The 22,823-nt window shown below is 30.1% G+C and overlaps 1 protein-coding gene across 1 annotated transcript in view; it reads left to right on the top strand.

Moving 5' to 3' along the window:
• Positions 1 to 22,823, top strand: part of cpo (RNA-binding protein) — a 342,680-nt gene that overhangs the window by 9,202 nt on the left and 310,655 nt on the right. Inside the window, exon 2 of the mRNA XM_088272133.1 lies at positions 5,681 to 6,504. Within this exon, the coding sequence (XP_088128259.1) occupies positions 6,433 to 6,504 (72 nt within the window). The 5' untranslated portion in view covers positions 5,681 to 6,432. The remainder of the gene's footprint in view (positions 1 to 5,680; positions 6,505 to 22,823) is intronic.

The raw sequence follows: 22,823 nt of genomic DNA, 5'->3' as shown, positions 1-22,823 counted from the left end.
ACAGGCGCCAGATTATGATATGGCGTGTTAAATAAATTGTAATGTTTATTATTATGTAGGTACCTACTAAATATATAACGAATTGCTCCACTTCGCTTTGATGTAATGTTTTATTATTATTCGCAATGATATTTTGGTCATTTGAGATAAGAAACGAAGCTGTGTTCTTTGTTGCTGTTGCAATTATTATTTGGACTTTTGATATCATATATATTTCGCAATAGGAATGTGTAAAACAATATTCTTTACATATCGCTCACTCCTTTTATCAACGTCATATATAAAAAAAGTCAATTTTCAGTTGTGCATGTTTTCGGAATGCCCAGAAAATGAACTATATCCCAGCAAAAGTAACATATTTTTAACTTAATATTTACCCGCTACAGGGCAGAAAGTGTTGTTTTTGCATTTTTAAGAAAAGGTATTGTTTAATTTTTTTTCTTAATATCCAAAATATTTTTCAAATGGAGAAAAAACAATCAGGTTTTACCTAAAAAGATCTGTTGCATGGTAAAAAGTTCAATAAGTGGCTTGAAATGTATTTTTAATACATTGTATTATATTTTTAAACTTTAATAACGATCTCCCGAAAAATCAAGTCTTATGACGTTGTTGAAAGGAGTGAGCGATATATGCCAATTTAACAACTTATTTTTTATATAATTTTTTGACATCTCATCAAAGATGAAGAACAATATGGAAGTCTGGGCATTTACGGGGCTGACGACCGTCATAGGCTGGTTTAAGTGATCACTTGTTTTGCTAAGTGCTTTGTTTGGTCACCTTTTTGTATGCTTCCGCACTATGATGGTAACGTAAGGCAACACATACTAGATCACGACTCATCAAGATGCATGGAAAATATTTTTTCAAGATTATGGATTCCTGGTTAATCCATGGATATTGATATGTGTTAACAAAATACAACATTAAATATTTTTCAAAACTCTATTTGACCATCATAAAAACGAAGAATATTTTTATTTTTACACAAATTTACAACCAATTTTTTTCGTGATTTATGAAGTCCAAAAAATACTGGATAATCTGTTCACCGGTTGATCGGATTCTGGTAAATCGGGATACGTATTTAAAAATATAAAATAAAATGTAATTTTCGTTGAAGTGGTTACTTTTTTTAGCAATTTACTTTTATCAATGTCAATCAATATTGAAAATATTTTATAAAGAAGGAACAAAAAATATGTGGCTTAGATCTTGTATTTTCCTTGAAAATATTTATTGGAAGTACCTGAAAAAAGTTACTTTGCAAGATTATTTAAAAAGCAAAGATTGAACCATTCGGCAAAAAATATCATAAGTAATTTAAAAAAGTTATTATTAATTCAAAAAATTAATCACGAAATAAATTGTATTCAGAATTCATGCTTTGGTCGCTGTTCAGCCACCGAGAGGGTAGAAAGTTTACGTCGAAAGTTTTCCAGGATTTTGACATCTAAATAAATATTTATTTTACTTATTACTGGCTAATGTAATTGAAACTCGAGGCATTACAATCTCTCTAACTCATATTTCCAATCTAAAGAACCCTTCCCAAACTTTTCTTTCTGTTCTTAAAATTACTCCGACTTTACTCTATATTGTTTGTTTCCAGAGAGTATTTCTGGAATTCTGTATTCGCATAATGTTGGCTTTTTCGACTTTTTGGGTTAAATAAAACCACATTCAATATATCCAATTCAAATATTTCCAGAAAACAAAAACAAAAAGATAGATCTTATTTATATTGTTTGCTTATAAGTCTTGGCCGTTAAGAATATATTTTTGTATTTAAATGGCTTCTGACTTCTGAAACAAAAAATCTTTTACCACACATTAATAATTTTTGACATGAAATTTTATTTATTTAGTAAATAACTTTTGTGGCAAATTCAGGATATCGTACCAGGGTATTTGTAATTGAAGAGAATAACCAAATATATTCAATGGTATTTTCAATTGCAAAAAATGGTTTTGATTAACTTTTTGATAAAAACACATATTTTGAAACAGTAATTTAAAAAATGTTTGAATGTATGGTGAGTTTTATCTTTTTTGACTTGGTAAATAATTGAAAACATATACATGTATTCTGCACTGGGTTTGAACCTAAGATGTCTGTACGACTTATAGACTTATCCGAAAGTTATCTTTTACTCTTAAATAGTGCAAACACTTTATATATTTAGACTTACTTACGTAAATTTCTACTAAGTGAAAAGCTTTAAAAGCACAACCCCATTAATTACCTTAAAAACGCCTTCAAAACCTTTAAATTCTTCTCGCACAAATAATTATACTGGCGTCAAACTAAATCCAAATAAAACAATCAACATGTGTTAAAATGGAGTTATCGATGAACTTGTCATATTTTAAAACTGCTCCAGAATGGATTTATTTAGTTCACGGCGCCACAGCTCGGGGAATTTAGAATAAAACTTGAAAGATTTATGTAAGGCTTCGGCATGACTCCTTTGTCCTTTGTTTAAAAATAATTTTACCCAAAACAGTACATCTCTTTGTTTAAAAATTAAAATTGAAGCAAACACAGTCGGGTTATATTGTGCACCAAATTTGAAGCTAAATTGTTTTGTTTTGTACGTTAAATCTCTTTGGCTCCGAACATCTTGGCCTTGATTCAATGGCATCACAAATGTTACGTGTGTAAGAATTTTAATTGACCGATCTTTTTTACGAAGTGAGGATGTTTACAATAATAACAACAAAAAAAATATCACATTTCGCTTCAAAACGTGCATTCCCAATAAAGTTTATCACTTAATATTAATGATCACGAATAGCGATCTGATCTACGATTGTATCCGATATCTGTAACATATAATCGCACCATTGGCTTATTTATGCCTACTAACTACGTTAAATTTAATTATTATTTTCACATTAATTTTGTGGAATAACGTGAAATACAAAAATAAAACATTTATATACGACTACTTTTGAGTTTAATATAAACACGACTAGTTTCGAGAATTACTGATGCTCTCATTAACAGGTTTGTATTTTCACCTATTGATGTTTTTCCCGAAACTAGTCGTGTTTACATTAATAAACTCAAGAGGTCTTTACAATTGTTATATTTGATTCATCATCTTATTCGTCAATGCACGCGATCTCACATAGCCGGGCTGATACAGGTGACCATAGTTTACAGAGATTACATGAATTTCGAGATCTGATTCTTGGATCGTATCGTAATCTGTGAGTAGGGACTTATAAATATTTTGTAAGTGAAAAAAAAAATATTTTGGTTTGTGCAGCGTATTTTTTTAATGAAATTCTAAAATTTTGTTAGAATTTGCATTACAAATAGATGTTTCAATCAACTCGATTTATTTATTAATGTGTTATTAGTTCACTTTTAAGAGAATTTTCAGAAGAAAATCCATAAAATATTTGGAATTTTAAAAAACTAATGCTTAATTAACCCACTGAAATACTTTTACAACAATTTATTTAAAATAAATATAACGCGTTGATTTTAAAGTAAACATACGAGTAAATTGAATTATTAGAATTTTTTTAAATCACTGAATATTTTTTTATAAAATCATCAAAAATTCATACGTGTTTTTGGTTTGCAACCAAAAACACAAAATTTTACAGTACAATGAATTCATATTACAATAAAACTTTACGTGACAGCGCAATTAGATATATCATTGTTTACAAAGCTAAGAATGATAACGCTTAACGTTTTTTTGTTGATCCATTTTAAATTGCTGAAACAGAGTTCAACTTTGAATATAAATTTCAGAGTATAAAACCGTTGATTTCGACTTCCATTTTGACCGTGATTTATAATTTATAAGTTGACGGAAACAAGAAAGTTGTAAAGGTTAAAGTAATCAAAGTTTGGATCTCGCGATGATATAACTTATAATTAAATTTTACCTTTAAAGTAGGACTTGACATATTTATAACAAAATAAATAATTAACTGTCTATCGCTTTCTCCCAAAATGAGATTTACATTGTCATTTTACCTTTTAGATAGATAAATCGTAGTGAGCGATAAATTCTACAAATGCAGGTAGTAAAATATAAATAATTTCAGGAAACCGCGTTTATTTTTATTATTTCGCAATAAGTAAAAGTATTTTTTTTTAATACATATAAATATATTTGAATCATCGTCTTATTCCACTTAATTAATGCCAAATCAATAAAGAAAACAGTGAAATTTTATAGTATATCAAAATAATAATTTAATATTGCATGGAAGCTTTGAGTAAAATTAAAGACTGACCGACATCTAAGCAATCGAGTATATATGAGACGCATAACTTAGACGATTACACGAACATAATATTGGCATATTTAACCATTTGTATTTAACTAATAATAAAATAATGAAAAACGACTTGCCTTCAATCACTCATACATTACTGTTGCTAAATTGGTCTAAGAACGTGGTTATTAGTTTATTTGTTTTGCTTTTATTTATTTTCTTTTTCGCTTTGTATTGAGAGCAAGCAAGAGCGGCTGATCGCATTGGCGCCAGCGTGTTAGGCTATGTAGTCACGTTTAGGTTTTGTTTCTATAACGTTTAAGATGGTGTATTGAAGCTACGCTCTCTTCGTTTTTTTAGGAGCTTGCTTCAAAGTAACGGTGAATTTTATTTACGTGATTCTCGAGTGACTCCTCGACGTAGTTCTGTGACAAGAGAAACATTTTGAGATGATCCAAGTGTATTGTTACAGTAACAAGAAAAGAAACTTGATGGCATTTAAAAATATGTTGATATTTATTTAAACCAGTTTTAGTGCGTAGAATAAAATGAGAACGCAAAAACCTTTTACAAGTATTTTATGTAAAAAATGGTAGGCTTAAAATAATATTATTTTATTTGTAATACTGGCTTGTATATTAAACGTGTCGCAACAAATACATTTATTGTTTTTTTTTTATACTAAAAGAGATGGAAGTCTGAACATTTCGAGTATTAGGATTAACATTTGAAGTCTTAGCTGGATTAAATAATCACTTTATTCACTTGTATAACGTTCACCAATCTGGCCATTATTGAACATTCGTAATGCATACTTTTTTAAAAATGATTTACACATGTTTTTGAGCCTAATTTAAAAATGTTTCTTTTCGACTTTGTAAAATTGTCCACCTCCGTAGTGTAATGGTCAGCGCGCTTGGCTACCGTTCTGGAGGTCCCGGGTTCGATTCCCAGAGGGGGGTCAAATAAATATAAGTGATTTTTTCACTCTAATATTTTAACAATATTACCCTGGACTGGTACCTGAAGCGGAGGGCTGATCACCTTTCCTTCGTGTGTAAACGATTAAGAAAACACTGCGTTTATATGACGCAGTGCCCTATGCACCATTGGGGTGCGGATAAGGGTTTTATTATTATTATATTTTAATTTTATTAATTCAGTTATATTCATATTAAATTATTCGTATTTATATTAATGTGATGAATGATTTGGTTTTATGTAAATAAGTATTGACCGTACCAATCTACTTAATGTGATAATGACTTGTGTCTTACCATACTGCAGAATTTTTTTTATTTTTATATTCTTACTTTATTTTTTTTTCAAATAGTCAGCATCAAAAAGACAGGAACAAGTTACAAATTGACTTGATTATTTTTAAATTGGTATTTTGTAATCGTTGTTTATATATTTTTTCTCTTTGTTTCAGATTCAAGTAGTATAGAAAGCTGAAAGATCAATGTGAAAGACAAAGTATTGGGTGGAATTTTCGTTTGTGTAAATATTGAATAATACCTTATGCTTACATTAAAATTAATGTGTCGCTTTTATCAGTACATTAAGAATATTTTTCTGTAGAGATACGCATTAATCGAATCAATACCGTCTTATAAAACTCTTCGCTTAAATTCATAAATTTGTAAAATATAACTACCCTTAGATTAAAACAAGAAAATCAAAACTTATGATAAAAATATCAGTATAGGAGACATTTAAAAAATAACAACCGTCCGAAATTGAATTCCTTAAAAGGCGGTCAATTATTATACTAACAGATACCTAACTTCATCGAGACTGTCAAAACAATTTCAAGCAATAAAAATACTTATGATTTTAATCTCGCGAATAGGGTTTACCTGAATTATTATAAATAATTTAGTGTCACTGAGATTTGAGTAAAAGATTGCTGATCGGTGTCTTTGATTCGAGTAGGATATTGGTGATATCTTGATATCACGGAATATTGGATCCCCGGTCGGGATTCGAGTCCTTTCAATATAGAAAAACAACAAGTGTAGGTGCCCGCGCTAGGAACGTGGGTGCCAGAAAGTAGCCGTGGATATCAACGGCCAGGCAGGCAAGAGGGCGCAGATTGCGGCGGTCCAGTCAGGAGCCAAGAGGCTGAGGTTGTCGCCCGCTCCAGGTCTCCCCTCAGGTCTCCCCCCCACCCCCTCGCCCGAGATGAGCACCGGCATGGAGCTCGCGCTGTGCCAGAGCATGGATTCCGTCAACACAGCTACGACTGAGGAAGAGGTAAGGAATACGATTCACTACTATCCTTCGGAGGACTTCTTCTAACCCTTATCTGCACCCAATGGTGCATAGGGCACCGTGTTATCTTGATTGTTACTTACACAACGCTAAGGTGATCACAGACAAGAGACTAGTCTAGGGTTATCACAAATATTTATTTTCATCCCCCTGGGAATCGAATCCGGGATCTCTAGCACGGTAGCTAAACACGCTAACCATTGCACCACGGAGGCGGACTTATAGAATGGCTTACCATAGATCAAGTGAAAGATGGATGGGAGAGAACAGTGATCGAGTGTTTGATCAGGGCAAATTTTTAATCAATTTATACGAACACAACACGTAAAACAGTCACATCCCCTTTGAAAATGCATGAAAGGAAGCTGTTAAAAGCTGATTTAACTTCTGAATTTGATAAAATTTAGTGACTGATGTTGTATAAATTGATTCGATTTTCTTAATAATATAAAATACATTTTCTTTTAATAATAACTGAACTTTTTTCAAAGACGATTATTTATTTTCATCAGATCTTCAAACGATGAGAAAATGTAATAAATCTCCTAAATAGATCACATTAAGAAAAAATGCATTTTAGTTTCCTTCGATATTATCCGATAAAACTTTTTCTTAGAATCGAGGGGAATTTTCACCTTAAAAAATTAACGAAATTTGTCCTAAAGTAAATACATTTTTTGCCAGGAATGAGCCTAGCGGAGAGTTATTTTTCATTTTCACATTCCTTATTGAATTATATCTTTTGATACAGATGGCACATCCTAAAAATTGAATTAAAAACAGCGAGGTATTTGTCCTGGAATTTCTCCAATACGGTATTTTCTAGGAATATCAACCGTTCTTTAATAAAAGTTAAAAACGTTTCAAGAGCACTAGGGATAGGAAGTTCCCACGGTGTGATTTTAAAATTGTTCAAATATAGCCAAGAGGTACTTTGAAGAAATATTCGTGAAATTTTCTTTGAATCCTTTGTAATAAATATGGGTCTATTTCTAACAAAGATCTGTTTATAATGAATAATGTTAAATAATCGCGGGTAAAATTATTTATTTCTTTGCGTATTTTGCCTTTTTTCGTAAGTTTTTTTCCGAGATTTGTGGTTAAGTACTGATTACAGATTCTTAAATCTGAAAATCTGTCCTTAAATGACATTATCTGACACAAAATGATTTGGAGGAATTAAAAGACACTTTTCAACCCAATATTTTATCACATGAATCACTATGAATGTTGTACGTTTTTTTAGAATATCCAAACATCGTTAGATTATTAATATTAAAAAAAACTATATTTACTTGTAAAATTTACATGAAACAAAAAACTGAGTGATACACAATTTACAATAGAAAAAGTATGCATTAAGTATGCATAGAAGCAAAGAAATAAAAAAAATCACATGATAAAAAAAAAATAACTGAGTAAACAACTAAAAAATACAAACATTGATGAAATATTGGCTATTTTAATAAAAATTGTTATTATTTGACTAGTTCGTATTTTATTTAAGCTTCCACTCGTTTACAGGGGATTTAAGCTCTAACAAACAAAATACATATTAATAACAATCAGTAAAGTACATAAGAGGAGATAGAGATAGGAGAAAAAAAACATTTACAATAATTAACTGACATTAGGAAAATATAACATAAACTATAAATAGGTCGTACTGAAACGTGCCGTATATCCATAAATTTATATTCTCATATGCTAGTGTATAAATTAGCTATCTAGTGTATAAATTTCAAAGTATCTCCCAGTTGCATACTATATGAACTTCTCACCTTTTTATTTTAAATCCTCAGTATCGGGTTTTCGCCATCAGCGCTGGCTAATTTTCCGGTCAGATGATAGAAATTCCCACAAGAGACCCCCCTAGCCGACAGCCCCCGCCCTTGTACGGCGCCCTCGCCCCCCGCCCCCCGCCCTCGGCTGGAATGTGGCCAATAAAATATCGATATATTATCTTTCACGGCACAACTCGGCCAGAGGACTCCCCGGTACCCAACTCCAGCGTTATAAATCACAATAGTAGGAAAAATATTTCACGAATTGTAGGCTTACCCGCGCTCCCCAATGCGCTATCTATTTCAAATTTTGGAAAAGGCGCGTATCTATGCCGAGTGAAATAGTATTTTTTTCAGTTTTATTTGATTCATTATGAGCGCCTATTTTCGCACCAATAAACTTTCGCCTTTTGGAATAGAAATAAAATGTTACTATCCTATTATTACCCGTAAGTCTAGGCGAATATAAAACTCCCTTTTATTTTAAAGTATAATTCAAACTATTATTTTGAAAATCATTGTTTAAAAGGAAAAATCTACAAACCTTTACTTTTAAAAGACTCGTTTGTAGATAGAAAAGTGAGGATATGGAGGTTATTATTAAAAATGCATCACAAACACATAAACCAATACAATTAATATCTTTAGAGCTTGTTTAAAGTGTAAGATAAGAACGCATTTGGACGCATTTGCAAGCACCTATATATTTTAATTTAAGAAATTCCCGAGCTCCATATGTGTAATGGCAAAAAAAATTCAAAAACTTTTGATCATCAATTGGGGAAAAAAACACATTACACAACAACAACTTTTACTTAAAAAAATAAGTGATTCAAAGAAAAATTAAGTTATTAAAAATCTGTAAGAAATCACTTTCACAAACAAGGAATGTTTAATTTTTTTCTTAACAATGAAAATTGAATAGAATAAGGTAGGCATATTATTTTCACAAAGTTAGAGAAAATAAAAGTTGATATAATAAAAGATTTGATATTGAGAGTTTCGTTTCAAAGCTTTTGGATACGGAACTTTAACTTTAAGGGAACTTGATATTTCTAAATTCTTTTTTAAATGTTAAGCTGTAGCTTCAGCCTATGAAAGTATAATTTAATGGTCTATTTAGGATATTTGATCTGCATATGTTATGAAAATACAAATATATAACATGATCTCTTACTTGAATTACAACTTTAAAAACATGAACTGAAATTTAATACAAGAAAAAATAGAATTTGAGGTGCTTTAATCTGTTGTATTCAAATTTGATATAATATTTGTCATTTTTTAACATATTTATTTTTGTAACATAAAACTGAGTTTTTAATACGGTCGATGTAAAAGGCACTCTTGATAAATTAGAAATTGACAAAACTTACAAATCATATTTTATTGAGAAATAATGTGACGATTGCCGTTGCCTTAATATTTGAATAATTTATAAATTGTAGTTATATTAACTTGAGGCAAACCATCTATCGTTTATTCAAACAATGGTAATCTAAGCTTTTCTGGGGTTTATAATCTGGCATTCGGTCGAATTGAGTGATCATTTTTTACACTTGTGTAACGTTCACCATTCTGCCCCAACAATATATGATACATGATTCGTATGGTAAAAAAAACATATAATATGATTGATTAAATAAATAAAGATAGTTAAAAAAAATTGTCGCATTGATTGATAAGTTTCTGATGATAGTATATGAATCGTTTTTATGATTATTGATAAGTCATCATTCACTCTTTATACACTCGTGTAACGTTTACTACCATGCCCATTACTATACATCCATGTTAAATTATTTTTTGAGAAATATATACATGCACTGTTATTAGATTTTTTCGTATGTTAGTCGTAATTTTGAACGATATAGAATTTTGGCTTACGCTGCTCCCTTCATTTAAAGTATGTGGCTTGATATATTTTAAAATATATACAGTTTAAATTGATAAGCATGTCAAATAAATAATATGAAATAATAAATAAAAACAATCATATAGTAATCAGTGAAGCATATCCTAATATCGACTTGCAATGTCTCAGTATCATGATTTGTGCGGACAGATGATATTGAATTTTATATCCCGTATCGTATTTCTGAGCAACACAACCAAGCTAAGTGTACCATATGCAATGCGTTGTTATATTTCAGTAATATCATATTTATATCGTTCGTCAATGTTTAAATTAAAACTTAGCGTGTATTCACATGATACCATGTCATTTCTAACATATCAATCATATATGAATATAGCAATCTATTGAAATAAGTGATGATAGATATTTTTTCAAGGATTATTTAAATAAAACCCACTATTTTTTTGTTACTGAGGGCATTCAAAACATCGTTTTATTTTTACCAATTCTAGCTTGTGACGAATATAAACATTATATTTTATTTTATGTTTTTTTATTATTATATATTGTTTCGGCATTCACTTTGTGGTATGATGTTTAATTATAAGTAAAACACTTGTTTTTTTCCATTTCAATATTATATTTGGCTGCGACTAGTTTCGGATATAAATATAAAATAGTTTTATATTTAAACCTATAGATGGCAGTTTTTTTATATGGGTTGCGTTTTGAGATGGAAGCGTCTGTAGCTTTCGAAACTAATCGTAACAAAATATAATACTCAAATGGTAAAAAACAAGTGTTTTGTTTTGAAATTTTACATAGGTTAGTACTTCAGTAATATCCAATTAAAATAAATATGAATCAACACAAAACATATATAAAACCTGTTATCTACTTTCGGAAACGTTCTTTTTTATATTTTCAAAACATATTCAATTTTTTATGGTTGACTTATATTTTTTTGAAGGAAATACCTTAACAAATTCCCGAAAAGAAGGGGGTGGATAGGATCGGGTAGGGTCGTGGGGATGAAAGCCTTTTGTAGGAAATACTTTCAACTGACCGGAAAATTGGCCAACGCTAGCCCTAAAAAATATACTTAACCTTAGATCCAATATCTTTCGTAGACAAATTATCTGAAATGTTTTGAAAAATAATGAAAGTTTGCTTTGATTTTCAAGACATAAAAGCATTTCATTTTAATTTGGAAACAGTTACTTTAATGTCGCGTTTTATTCCTATTAAAACATATTAGATTTATGTTTTGTACTGACATTTCGTGGTGTAACTGCATTTCATTTAATAAAATAACAATTTTATAATTTTTTCCACATATATTTTAATTGACCTGTCACCGGGTTTCATTATAACCCAGATCATCAATAATAAAACCCTTATCCGCACCCCAATGGTGCATAGGGCACTGCGTCATATAAACGCAGTGTCATCTTGATGGTTTACACATGAAGGAAAGGTGATCAGCCCTCCGCTTCAGGTACCAGTTCAGGGTAATATTGAATAAATATGACAGTGAAAAAATCACTTATATTTATTTTACCCCCCTTGGGAATCGAACCCGGGACCTCCAGAACGGTAGCCGAGCGTGCTGACCATTACACTACGGAGGCGGACAAAGATCATCAAACTGGTTACTTATTTTTTACATTTAATATAAATTGCTTTTAAACCAGTTCAAAAACAGTATTTCCATCGATCCCGCTCCGAGTACAAAATGATAAAAGAGGGTCCGCACACTCTTCGATAATTGTCCATAGATCGAAAGTTTACCAGTTCTTACGGCTAGACGCTCACTGACATTAAGGTCTAGACACTCATCCTCATTATGAGCACAAAAGCATAATTTTGTTGATCAATTGCTACTTACTTTCAACAACCTTTTTCTTTTCGAAGAAAAACTTATTTTTCAATACAAAAACAGTATTTTAAGAAAAATAATCAAATTTGTAAAATATAGCCTGGATTTAAAGAAAATTAAGTTGCGACTTAAAAATGTTTTCAACAAACACATATTTAAATAAAATAATGATAATCTAACACTCTCCTTATCTTTTATCGTCTACTGTGTGTAATAATACTTTAATAAATACTAATTCGCGACTATATGTCAGACCGTAATAATTTTATTTTAGTGACATTATCAGGTCACTAAAATAAAATTATTACGGTCTGACATATATACAAAAATAAAAATTGGAAAGAGAAATCGGTTCAAAGCCACTCTACCACAATTTGATACCTATTTAAAAAAAATGAGACGCTTAGGCTCACAGAAATAGTACGACATTGAAGTATTTTTATAAGTAATTAAAACACAAATATTTCTCTTTTTAAATTTTTTTTTTCTGTTCACAAAAAAACTTTTGAATGAACGTCGAGCCTTTAGTTTGATAACTGAAAATAAAGCTTTATTCAGATCAGTTGTTTCCAAAGGGTGTAAGTACCGTCCTCCCAACCCCTGTCCAGTGCCCCCGAAACTGCGGCCCGCCCCTCCCGAGATTGATTGCGGCGGTGTCACTCACCACTAATTAATGGTCACCAGAGGACTTATTTAAATAATCAATTACTTTTTTAACGAGGGAAAGTTCGGGCCGGGATAAAACACTACCCCTTCATTGGGGTCGTTGTGTTGGAATTTTCATGGGATTAAGACGTATCTCGTGAAATTTTTAACGCGCTGTGTTAAAATAAAAGTTTTTTATTTTATGTTTTACTAACATATTTTTTCTTTTCTTTTGGTACATAGTGTGGTGATCATAATGAAATAAATTTCATTGTGGTATCTCACTCAGCAGTAGTAATATGTATCGATTTTTAATTAAAAATTTTCTTTATCACAATATATCAAGGATAAAATTCTAAATTTAGACTTGGCTTCACGTAGAAACAAAGCTATAAACGTTTTTTAGAGTCTAGTCACCCTTATCAAATAAATAAATCTAATTTTATAAAAACGTTAAGTTTATTGGGAATCGATTGTAAAGCCTCGTTAAAAAAATACAATAATTTATAAAGTACCAATGAATTCCGATTCAAACAGAATGCGTTCTTAAATGAAGTTAAATTTAATTTTTACCAAGAAAAATCGCAGTTAATAATTTTTGCAGCCCCTGTCCGCACCCAATGGTGCATAGGGTACTGCATAGTATAGACGCAGTATCATATGAATCGTTGTTTGCTTGACGTGTATGCTCGTAGTACTAGTCTAGGGTAATATTATATATATTATATGTATATTTATATATATATATATATATATATATGTATATATATAAATATATATATATATATATATATATATATATATATATATATATATATATATATATATATATATATATATATATATATATATATATATATATATATATATATATATATATATATATATATATATATATATATATATATATATATATATATATATATATATATATATATATATATATATATATATATATATATATATATATATATATATATATATATATATATATATATATATATATATATATATATATATATATATATATATATATATATATATTTATATATATATGACAGTGAAAATCAATTCTATTTGTTTTGATTTTCCTGGGAATCGACCTCTTACACGGTAGTCTAACGCACTTACCACAAAATTATATAACATGAATAACAACAATAAACCAATATAGTAGCACTCAGATGGAAGAACTATTTGATAACTCATGAAAGTAAATAGAAATAAAAAAGCTTGAAATAACATTTATACTCTCACATAAAGCTTAATTAATTTCAAAAAAGCTGGACCACCGCACAGGGTCGTAAACACACCGTATTATAATCTGAAACCCTTAAATTATTTATAGGTACAAGGAAAACATTTTTTGGCTGAAATTACCGGTATAATGGGAGGCTTGTTTGAAAGTAATGAATTTTGATTAAGGTTGATTTATATTATTAGAAAAGTTTCCCTAAAATACTGCCCGCGAAGCCTTGAAAATTCTAATCTTTTTACCTTTTGCGCACATATTTTTTTACGATTCGTGGCTGTATTATTTTTTACCAAATATTAGTCTTATCAGTTAATAAGCGTTGGTTGCAATTACACGCACGCGTTTTGAGATAATGCTTCTATTTATTAGGACATAAAATTGTTTATAGCTGTTTAGTTATCTGGCACAACTTATGGCAAACGAAATCAATATTTATCCAGAAGGGAAGCGATTTCCGATATCTATATCGTATACCAACAGACTTAACCTAGACCTTTACCTAAAAAAAATTGCTTTGCAAGAGCAGATCTGTCAGGAAGCCAAGATGCTTTTGTATCAGATCTGAACAGCTTTGAATAGACTTTTACCTTACACTGTATCAATAAACTCAAATAACTTGGTTATAATTGGGTTATATTTCTTTAAATACATTTTTAATTAAGGTCCACTTTACGATAAATTGCACTTAATTTTATCTTAACTCATGTAAATTTTGACGCAATTGTATTTCTATCTTTCTTGAAACACCGTTTTTGAATTGATTTTTTTTCTGTCTGAAAATACAGTTTTTTAATTAAAAAAATAATTTTTCTTTTAAATAATTATATGGTTCTGAAAAAGGAAGAGCTATTGAAAGGTAAGGTGTTATAAAAGTATATAAAAATATTTTTTTAATACATGTTCCAAAAAAAGTCAGGTTCCAATATGTTTTTTAAAAAAATTCAGAGATGTCCAGCCCCCAGCGCAGCCGAACGCGCTGTAATTTGATCGCTCAAGATCTCGACCTCTGTGACAAAGAGAGATAAATGAATAACTTAGATGGAAATATGGAGGAATGTATAGTAACAGAGCTAACGATCTGTCATTGGCTAGTTTAAGCAATCCCTTTATTTATTTTTTAATCCACTTATTACCAACTAAACTGCCTTAATTATGATAAAAGCACTTAGAGCACAATAATTCTTCTTTTTGTCTAATTCTCAACAACACCTAGTGGTGGATAAGGCATTACATCATATCAATGCAGTGTTATCTTGCTTGTTAACTGGGTGAAGGTAGAGTGATCAGTCTTACACTTTTTGTAGTGGTCCAGGATATTGAATAAATATGGGAGTAAGAATCCCAGATATTTATTTACCATATTTATTTATTTATCGAACCCGGGACCTCCAACACGATAGCCAAACGTATTTGTGATTCCAAAATAAACGTTTCTTTACATATGACATTTTTATTCATATCGTATTTAAAGTAACATTTATTGTAGGTATTATTGATCTTATATGTATGTATAATTTATAATTTCTTTAAAATACTGTTTTAATCGAACGTATTTGTGATGTAATGAAAAATCTACAAAATAACCTTTGCTACTGGTTTTTTAATGCAAAAAAAACATCATTTTAATTTTCAAGGGCAGCGTGTAGAAAGTGAACGCTGAAGTAATAATATGTACTTTAGTACCGAAAACGATTAGTTTTTTTGTGTATAACCATTTGGTTGCTATGTGCTCAGCGCTATTGTGTTTCGTGAAATTATTACGAAGATAGCATTTTCAGTATAAAGGGTGATATCGTAAAATTATTTTAATTTTATTTTAATGACTCTTGAAAGAGATTCTAAACAATGCCCGTTAAAGCTCCCCTATCCTCAATAAATAAATACAAGATAGGTATATGTACCTACTCGTATATGTACCTTATATACAGATTTTGTTCGCTCAGGTGGTGTGGCGATATAGGACATCTAGGCTCTATACAAAAGCTCTATCATCAGCGAGATAAATTACAACATAATATTTACATTAATTAAAGAAAACACTTTGTTTTTTACCACTTGAGTTTTATTATAGACTACATGTTTCAGAAGTTAAACTTCCATCATTCAAGTCTGTATAATAACTCATTACTTTTTATTAATATTGTAAAAAGAATATATAAACAAGTTTAAAACGGAAAACTTCACCTTATTTTTATTAAGTTTCTTATTACTACACTATATTTTCTGGTATAACTTTCACTGGTTACGCTTTTCCGAAAGCGTAGATTATAAACTTTTTCTCTTTATGTATAAATCAAAATATTATCCGGTTCCAGAGTAAATAAAAGAGTTGTGTATTCCAAAAGCATTGGTAATAGATGTCTCATGTATCGATCGGCTACAATAACTGTCATGGGTAAACTAATCTTATCAGCTCATAAACGGCACACTTATTTTAATAAGCGTTCCTTTGTCGTTGCGTTACTGATGGCATGAAATTCTCTTCTACCTGTAGTCAGATACAGTGAGAGTGAGATGATCTTTAGAAAAATAAACTGAAAACGCATTTGTTTGCTCTCAAAAGTTATTTATACAATTTTCAGTGCCCAAATTTGGTCACAGTGAATTGATATTAGTAGTATTTTATGAAACAAGGCTAAATAAGTTACTTAAAATTATTATTTTTTATTATAGTTCTTTTAGATGTATGGTAAAAATGTATTTTTCAATGAAATATTTTCCTGAAAATAGACTGGGGAAGATAAAATGACTATTTATTTAAAAGATACGGACAAAGTAAAACCATAAAAATTGCTGGCATACCCAGAAGTGCATTAGCAGCATAAATAATCGTTTTTCGACCGACATGTGATGTAAAGTTTAATATTTCATCAAAGAAAAAGAAACAGGAAAGCCTGTATATAGAAGTTGCGTGCTTCCATGTTAATGTGCTCCATATGTCTTCGTGTTTATATAGTGTGCGTGTGTAAGGAACACATACATCGGCCTCTAGTGTATGTATACAGCGTAATCTACTAAAACTGCGGTGGATACGAAAAAAATCAATAATTCTACCAAAACGCGGAGCGGACAATGTCTATTTGCTGTTGAATATATTAACAACCCGGGAAATGTGTTCGCTCTTTTAATATGACGCCTAAGTATTATTTGTTCTTTTTCGCATCGATTCACAAGTTCAAATAATTTTTACTTTATATTAATTCTTTCAATTTCCTCAATATTTCCAACATGTTAAGATAATTTTTTTATTATTCTTAAACCATATCCGCTCCCAAGGTGGAGCATATGGAGTCCACAAACTGTCTCCAGGCTTTTCTGTTGGCTGCCAGCTCCCTTGCATCCTCCCAAGTCAGATCCAAGTCCCGAAGTTCTGACGAGAACTGCCGACGAATTTTCAGCAGTGGCCGTGATGCATTGTAAAAGAGGCAAGCTTGATTAAGGCTCTCAGGAGGCACGCGGAGTATATGGCCAAGCCAACTGAATCGCCTTTTCTTGACGGCAGTTGTGACCAAGATTTGCTGCGTCCTACTCCTTATCTCTTCATTCCTCACAAACCGCACGCCTAAAATTCTCCGCAGATACCTATTCTCAAAGCTCAGTACACGGCTGCTCTGTCCCCTTGTAAGGTGCCATGTTTCACATCCGTATAAAAGGACAGGAGCAATGCTGGCATTGTATAGACGGCATTTGGTCTTCACCGAGTATAAATCCGATCTCCAGGCAGCCTTCATACTATTAAATGCGGACCCAAAATATTATAACACATGTAATTTGAGTTGTTTTTTCATTCGTTTTACTGAATATTCTGCTTAGTGTGTCTTAATTTCCTATCCTTCAGCTTATTTTTCTGGTTTAAATATTTCAATTAGCTTCATAGTAATGCTTATATTGTATGCCTTTGCAAATGATTATTTTAAATTATGTTTTAAGTGTTTAAAAATGACTTCATATACTATGAAATGAACATTTTTTAAAAATAAATTAATATATAAACAACAGTGTACGAGTACGTCAACAAGTTGATCAAAATATTTTTTCGAGGGGTTGTTATTGACTTGTTTTAATGGTATTTCAAAACGTCTTTTTTGTTTTATGGATACATTTACTGGGAAATGTGTTTCATACAATTCATGAATATTTAATATTCTTAAATAAGATTGAGATGAGTGCGGTCATGATCATACTTGTCGTGAATTTTTTTTTGGTTCAAAATAATTATTCAAACTTTAAACACACAAATAAAATTTGTTACGATAATATTTGTCATTATTACGAGAGTATTAACTTGAGATGAAACATTTAACGTTTTTATGCGAAAGAATACGGAAATCTGAGAATTCTAGGCTTGCATTTGGCTGGTTTAATTGAAATGGTTCAACATTATGCCTTTATTTCACATCCATATTACATTTTTTTGTATAAAGGAGTTTATTTACAATGGTCCTTAAAAAAAGTACTTTGCATTTTCAATGTTTCAATGTTTGCATTGATGTTTTTAAAATTATCGTTACGTCCATATTATCATATAACTATACATATTGGAAATAGAAGATTTTTTTTTCTTTTTTTTTCGATCTATTCAAACTGAGCCACAACACCACGTGGTCTGGTCTAGCTTGTTTGTGATGAAATAACAATTTTCTTTGCTTAATAATTTAATATCCCAGTTCAATGCTTTCTTTACTAATTTACAAACCATCCTAGTCCTTATTCATTAATTGATTCGGCAGTCACTTCGTGGTAATATGTATCCAATTTTAATAAAATATTTACTTGGTAATTACCATTTTTTCTTAGAATCTATTGTGACACGTGTATAGATTAATATCTCATCATTTTTCATACGGTGTTTGATTTTGAGAAATAGTGGTATTTACTAAGTAAAACATTAATTCAAAACCCTATTCCTAGTTTAAGAGATAAAACTCTTACAATTTCAAAATACTTTCTGAATTATTCTTTCCGATCATACCATAAACATATTAAAAAATGACATGTGTTGGCATCGTTGCGCAAAAATAAATAAACATTGATAAATAAAAGCAAAAAAGAAATTTCGTTTTCCCTCACCCATGAGGAAAAAAGTTTTCAAATAATATTCAACAGTAAATCATATTCTTTTCTCGTGGGAAATTAAAACATATGAGAAACGGTTAATACACATACTCGTATGTAGTTTTTAAAATCTGTGATATTAATAAAGCGTTATCTCGTCCGCACAATCCTACTTTCAAAGATTTTTTTATAAATATGCTTTTCTGAATACACAAATACAAAATTGTTTCCGGGTATTTGAATCTGTTTCCTACAGTTATTAACTTTATTGCGATTTTTTTTAAAAAAGGAAACGAAACACTTTAATTTTAATGATTGAATGATAATAGTAAAAAAAAACATTTAAAGGCTCACTTTAGAAATAAAAATGACTAACCATCATACTGGTTCTCCGCAGGAGTAGGCAGAGAGAATAGAACGCCATGCCAATCAGTCTTTACAAACAAACTTTGACTGATCCATATTTTTTCCCGATTATTCAGACTCCTGATCTCACCACGCCCAAGTATTTAAAGTACTCGATAGTGACAAGTTTTTTTCGGTTTTTCTGCTTCTATTACCACCATATTCGTTTCACAGCTTCGTTTTATTTTTTTTCTTCACTTATTCGATTCAAATGCCCAAACCATCTCAACACACCTTTCTTAATTTTATTAAAAGTGCTTATCTCAGCCTTGAATTCGTTCCTTTATCACCATTCAAAGATCTATCGTTTTACGCTTTACCGCATAGTCGTCTCAGAGAACGCACTTTGGCTGCATTTAGTCAACTTCCATCCGTCTTCTGCCAACACCACTTCTGCTTCATTTCCGAAAATTAAGGATAGGAACCAAGGCTACATTATGTACTGCCGGTTTAGCATTCTCTGATATATATTTTTTTAATTTTCAATATTGTTGCAATTATCTTGCGTGATTGGAATCACATATTTTAAAACGATTTTCAATACAGAGCGTAACATGGCGTGATTCTGAACTATTGCCATGAATTTTAAAAGCATTCGTGGAATGGCGACAGCCACGAACAATGACGGTTTACAAAGGGATAGGTAAATAAAATCGAACATTAAACCAGCTATTTACAATACACGTACTACACATTACAGTGTGGTACCTATGCCTTTATGTGCAAATATCATTTTCAGAAAATAAGGGATGAAAAATGCACTCTTTTCTTGTTTCAAAACAATTTGTCGTGTATATATAAAAATTAATCAACATAACATATCTTAGTTCAAGGAACAGTGATTTGAAAAAAAATATATTACATTTATATTTTTTCGATGCCTATTATTTTTATATTTTTAATTTTCCGGTACAAAATATGTTCACAAAAATTAAGTTAATTTTTATTGTTTTGAATCTGTTTGGACAATTTATGTAGGTCCATACATATGAAATAAAAAAATAATGAATCTAATAAATGAAAATATTTGCATATTTATATGCTTTTCGAATTAGTGCTATTCGAAAATGTTGGCCTTTTGAATTTTTAAAGAGTAATCTAATCGGCAAACCTTTTCCCATGAATAATAAATACAACCCTTATATTGTAAGCGTACAATAATGCTCAGAAAATATTTACATTACCCAAGAAGATATTAAAAATTGAAAAAGAAAAATATTTGCTTTTTCCTTATTGAGGATGAAGAATATGGTATAATATCGAGGGAAAAGTTTACGCAAGAATTTTATTTTATTTTCTATGCTCACCATCCATTTATACTCAAAAATTCTTTATTTATTCAATGTTAATGTCAAAGCTGATGGGCGCCACTGCATATCAATAAAGGTCAAATGTCGTTAAAAATGTCGGTTTGTTTAACTCTACTACAATTTGATACCTATTTCTAATATTGAGCCATAGTACACTCACAGAAATAGTATGAAATTGAAGTATTTTTGTAAATAATAAAAACATAAATATTTCTCTTTTTTTAAAAAAAAAGGTGAAGGAAAAAAAGCCATTAAAAATAATGTGTTACTCGAAAACCTAAAAATGAAGTCATTTCATCATTCTGAAACCTTGATCTTTCTTAATGTTGCTATGCCAAAATAAGGGGGTCCTATTAACGTTTTTCCAAGCAAAAAAAGAGTTTCTAATCTACAATTATTTACTCCTATTTAAATACTTCAATTTCCTCTTAATTATATCCAAATAATGCATTAGATCAAATTAATAAAGTGCTTATTTGTCTGCAGTAACAGAAGAATTTTGGCAATTCCGAAAACGCAGTTAAGTACTCATTTTACAAAAATAAGCAAATAATAAAACAAACAAACCCTTTATTGTAGATTTAGCCATTTTAAAATGTTACGTCGTAAATTAAACTTTAAACTGGTGCATCTTAAATTAAAAATTGTTAACATGAAAATAATATTTTTAAATATACTAAGAATATTTCAAATAAATTTAATTTAAAAATAATTTGCTTATAATATAGAAAGTGAGTGTGTTGGGGGAATTTTTAAAGGTATTTGCAATATCAGCAGTATCACGTTTCCATTATTAACTCGTATCACTGTATTTTCCTCATATTTCGCATTGTTGAATGGAAAATTTACGCAATGAGATGCCATAAGGTGGCATATTAGGTTCCTACATAATACAGGGTGTAGCTTACATAATGATGCTTTTACCTTTCCCACTTTTATGTTTTTTTTTACATTATAATATTCAGTGGTATTTTACTTTGTACAAGGTACCGAATATTAAGTGCCCGCATTTTTCATGCTAAAAACGAAAAATTAATGGTTGATGAGAGTAAAGTTATATTAATTTTTTTTTTTCATATTTAGTGCTTCCATCAGCGATTGAATATCATTGTTTTTCCGACTAGCAGCTGTCACTTCAGCAAATATTCAGTTTTATTTAAATTTTTGAAGCTTACACTCACATTTTTATACCAGTATCTGTGATCGTCAAGTTTGTATCGAGTAATTAAATATTTTGTTCTGTATATTGTCAAGAATGATGATATAAACAATAAAATTGTATTTTTCCCTGAAATCTTAATCAAAAAATATAAAATACTATGGTCACGTTCCGATGAAATTAACGGTTATTACCGCAAATATACAAAAATCTCATGTGGAAATTTTTCAGTTGAGTCAGGAGCATGATAAAAATAGTATATTCTGGTTTCGTAATTGTATACTTACCTACAGAGACTGAGTTTAATATGATAACTAAATCACTTTTTTAAAGCATTTTAATTTTGGTTACACACTTTACTTCTTATGAAATATTTTATATTCCTACTGAACTATTTTTTTGAGAAAACTAGCAATGTGGTCTTGAAAACTAGCAAGTGTTGACGGTAATATTTAAGGTAGCGTAATTTTTTTTTATTTTTATTTATTTTACCTCCATTTAACAGTTTATTGAAATGTTGTAAAATTTAAAATAAATGTCTCTGATTTAAAAAAATCAATTTAAATTTTAATCGGTAAAAAAAAATATTTTCAAAGTAAAATTTAAATAAAAAGTTGTTTGATATTACCACAAAGTGACTGCAAAATCAATTAATGTAGAAAAAACTTAACTTAAAAATGATTAAATATTAAAAAAAATTATATATTTTAATTTTATATGTCTTTGATTTGCGCAGCACCCGTTGATATCAATTTGAATTCCTCACTTCCAGGGATTCATAATATGGAACGGTGTTGCGGCGGAACATTTTTTTACCGTGAATAATTTAAGCAGGAAGCATTATTTGGTTAGCACCGCTCTATGTCAAGGGACGGGAGGGTGACGGAAAGGGGATTGAAAGGAAACAGAGAATAGCGGTCATCCGGAAAAACGATCAGTACAAAATAACAA

The sequence above is a fragment of the Brachycentrus maculatus genome, unplaced genomic scaffold, assembly GCF_059751285.1.
Source record: "Brachycentrus maculatus isolate JH-2025_06_01 unplaced genomic scaffold, ASM5975128v1 h1tg000031l, whole genome shotgun sequence".
Lineage (NCBI taxonomy): Eukaryota > Metazoa > Arthropoda > Insecta > Trichoptera > Brachycentridae > Brachycentrus > Brachycentrus maculatus.
The sequence above is the reverse complement of the archived record's forward strand: the minus strand, read 5'-3'. Positions and strand labels throughout refer to the sequence as shown.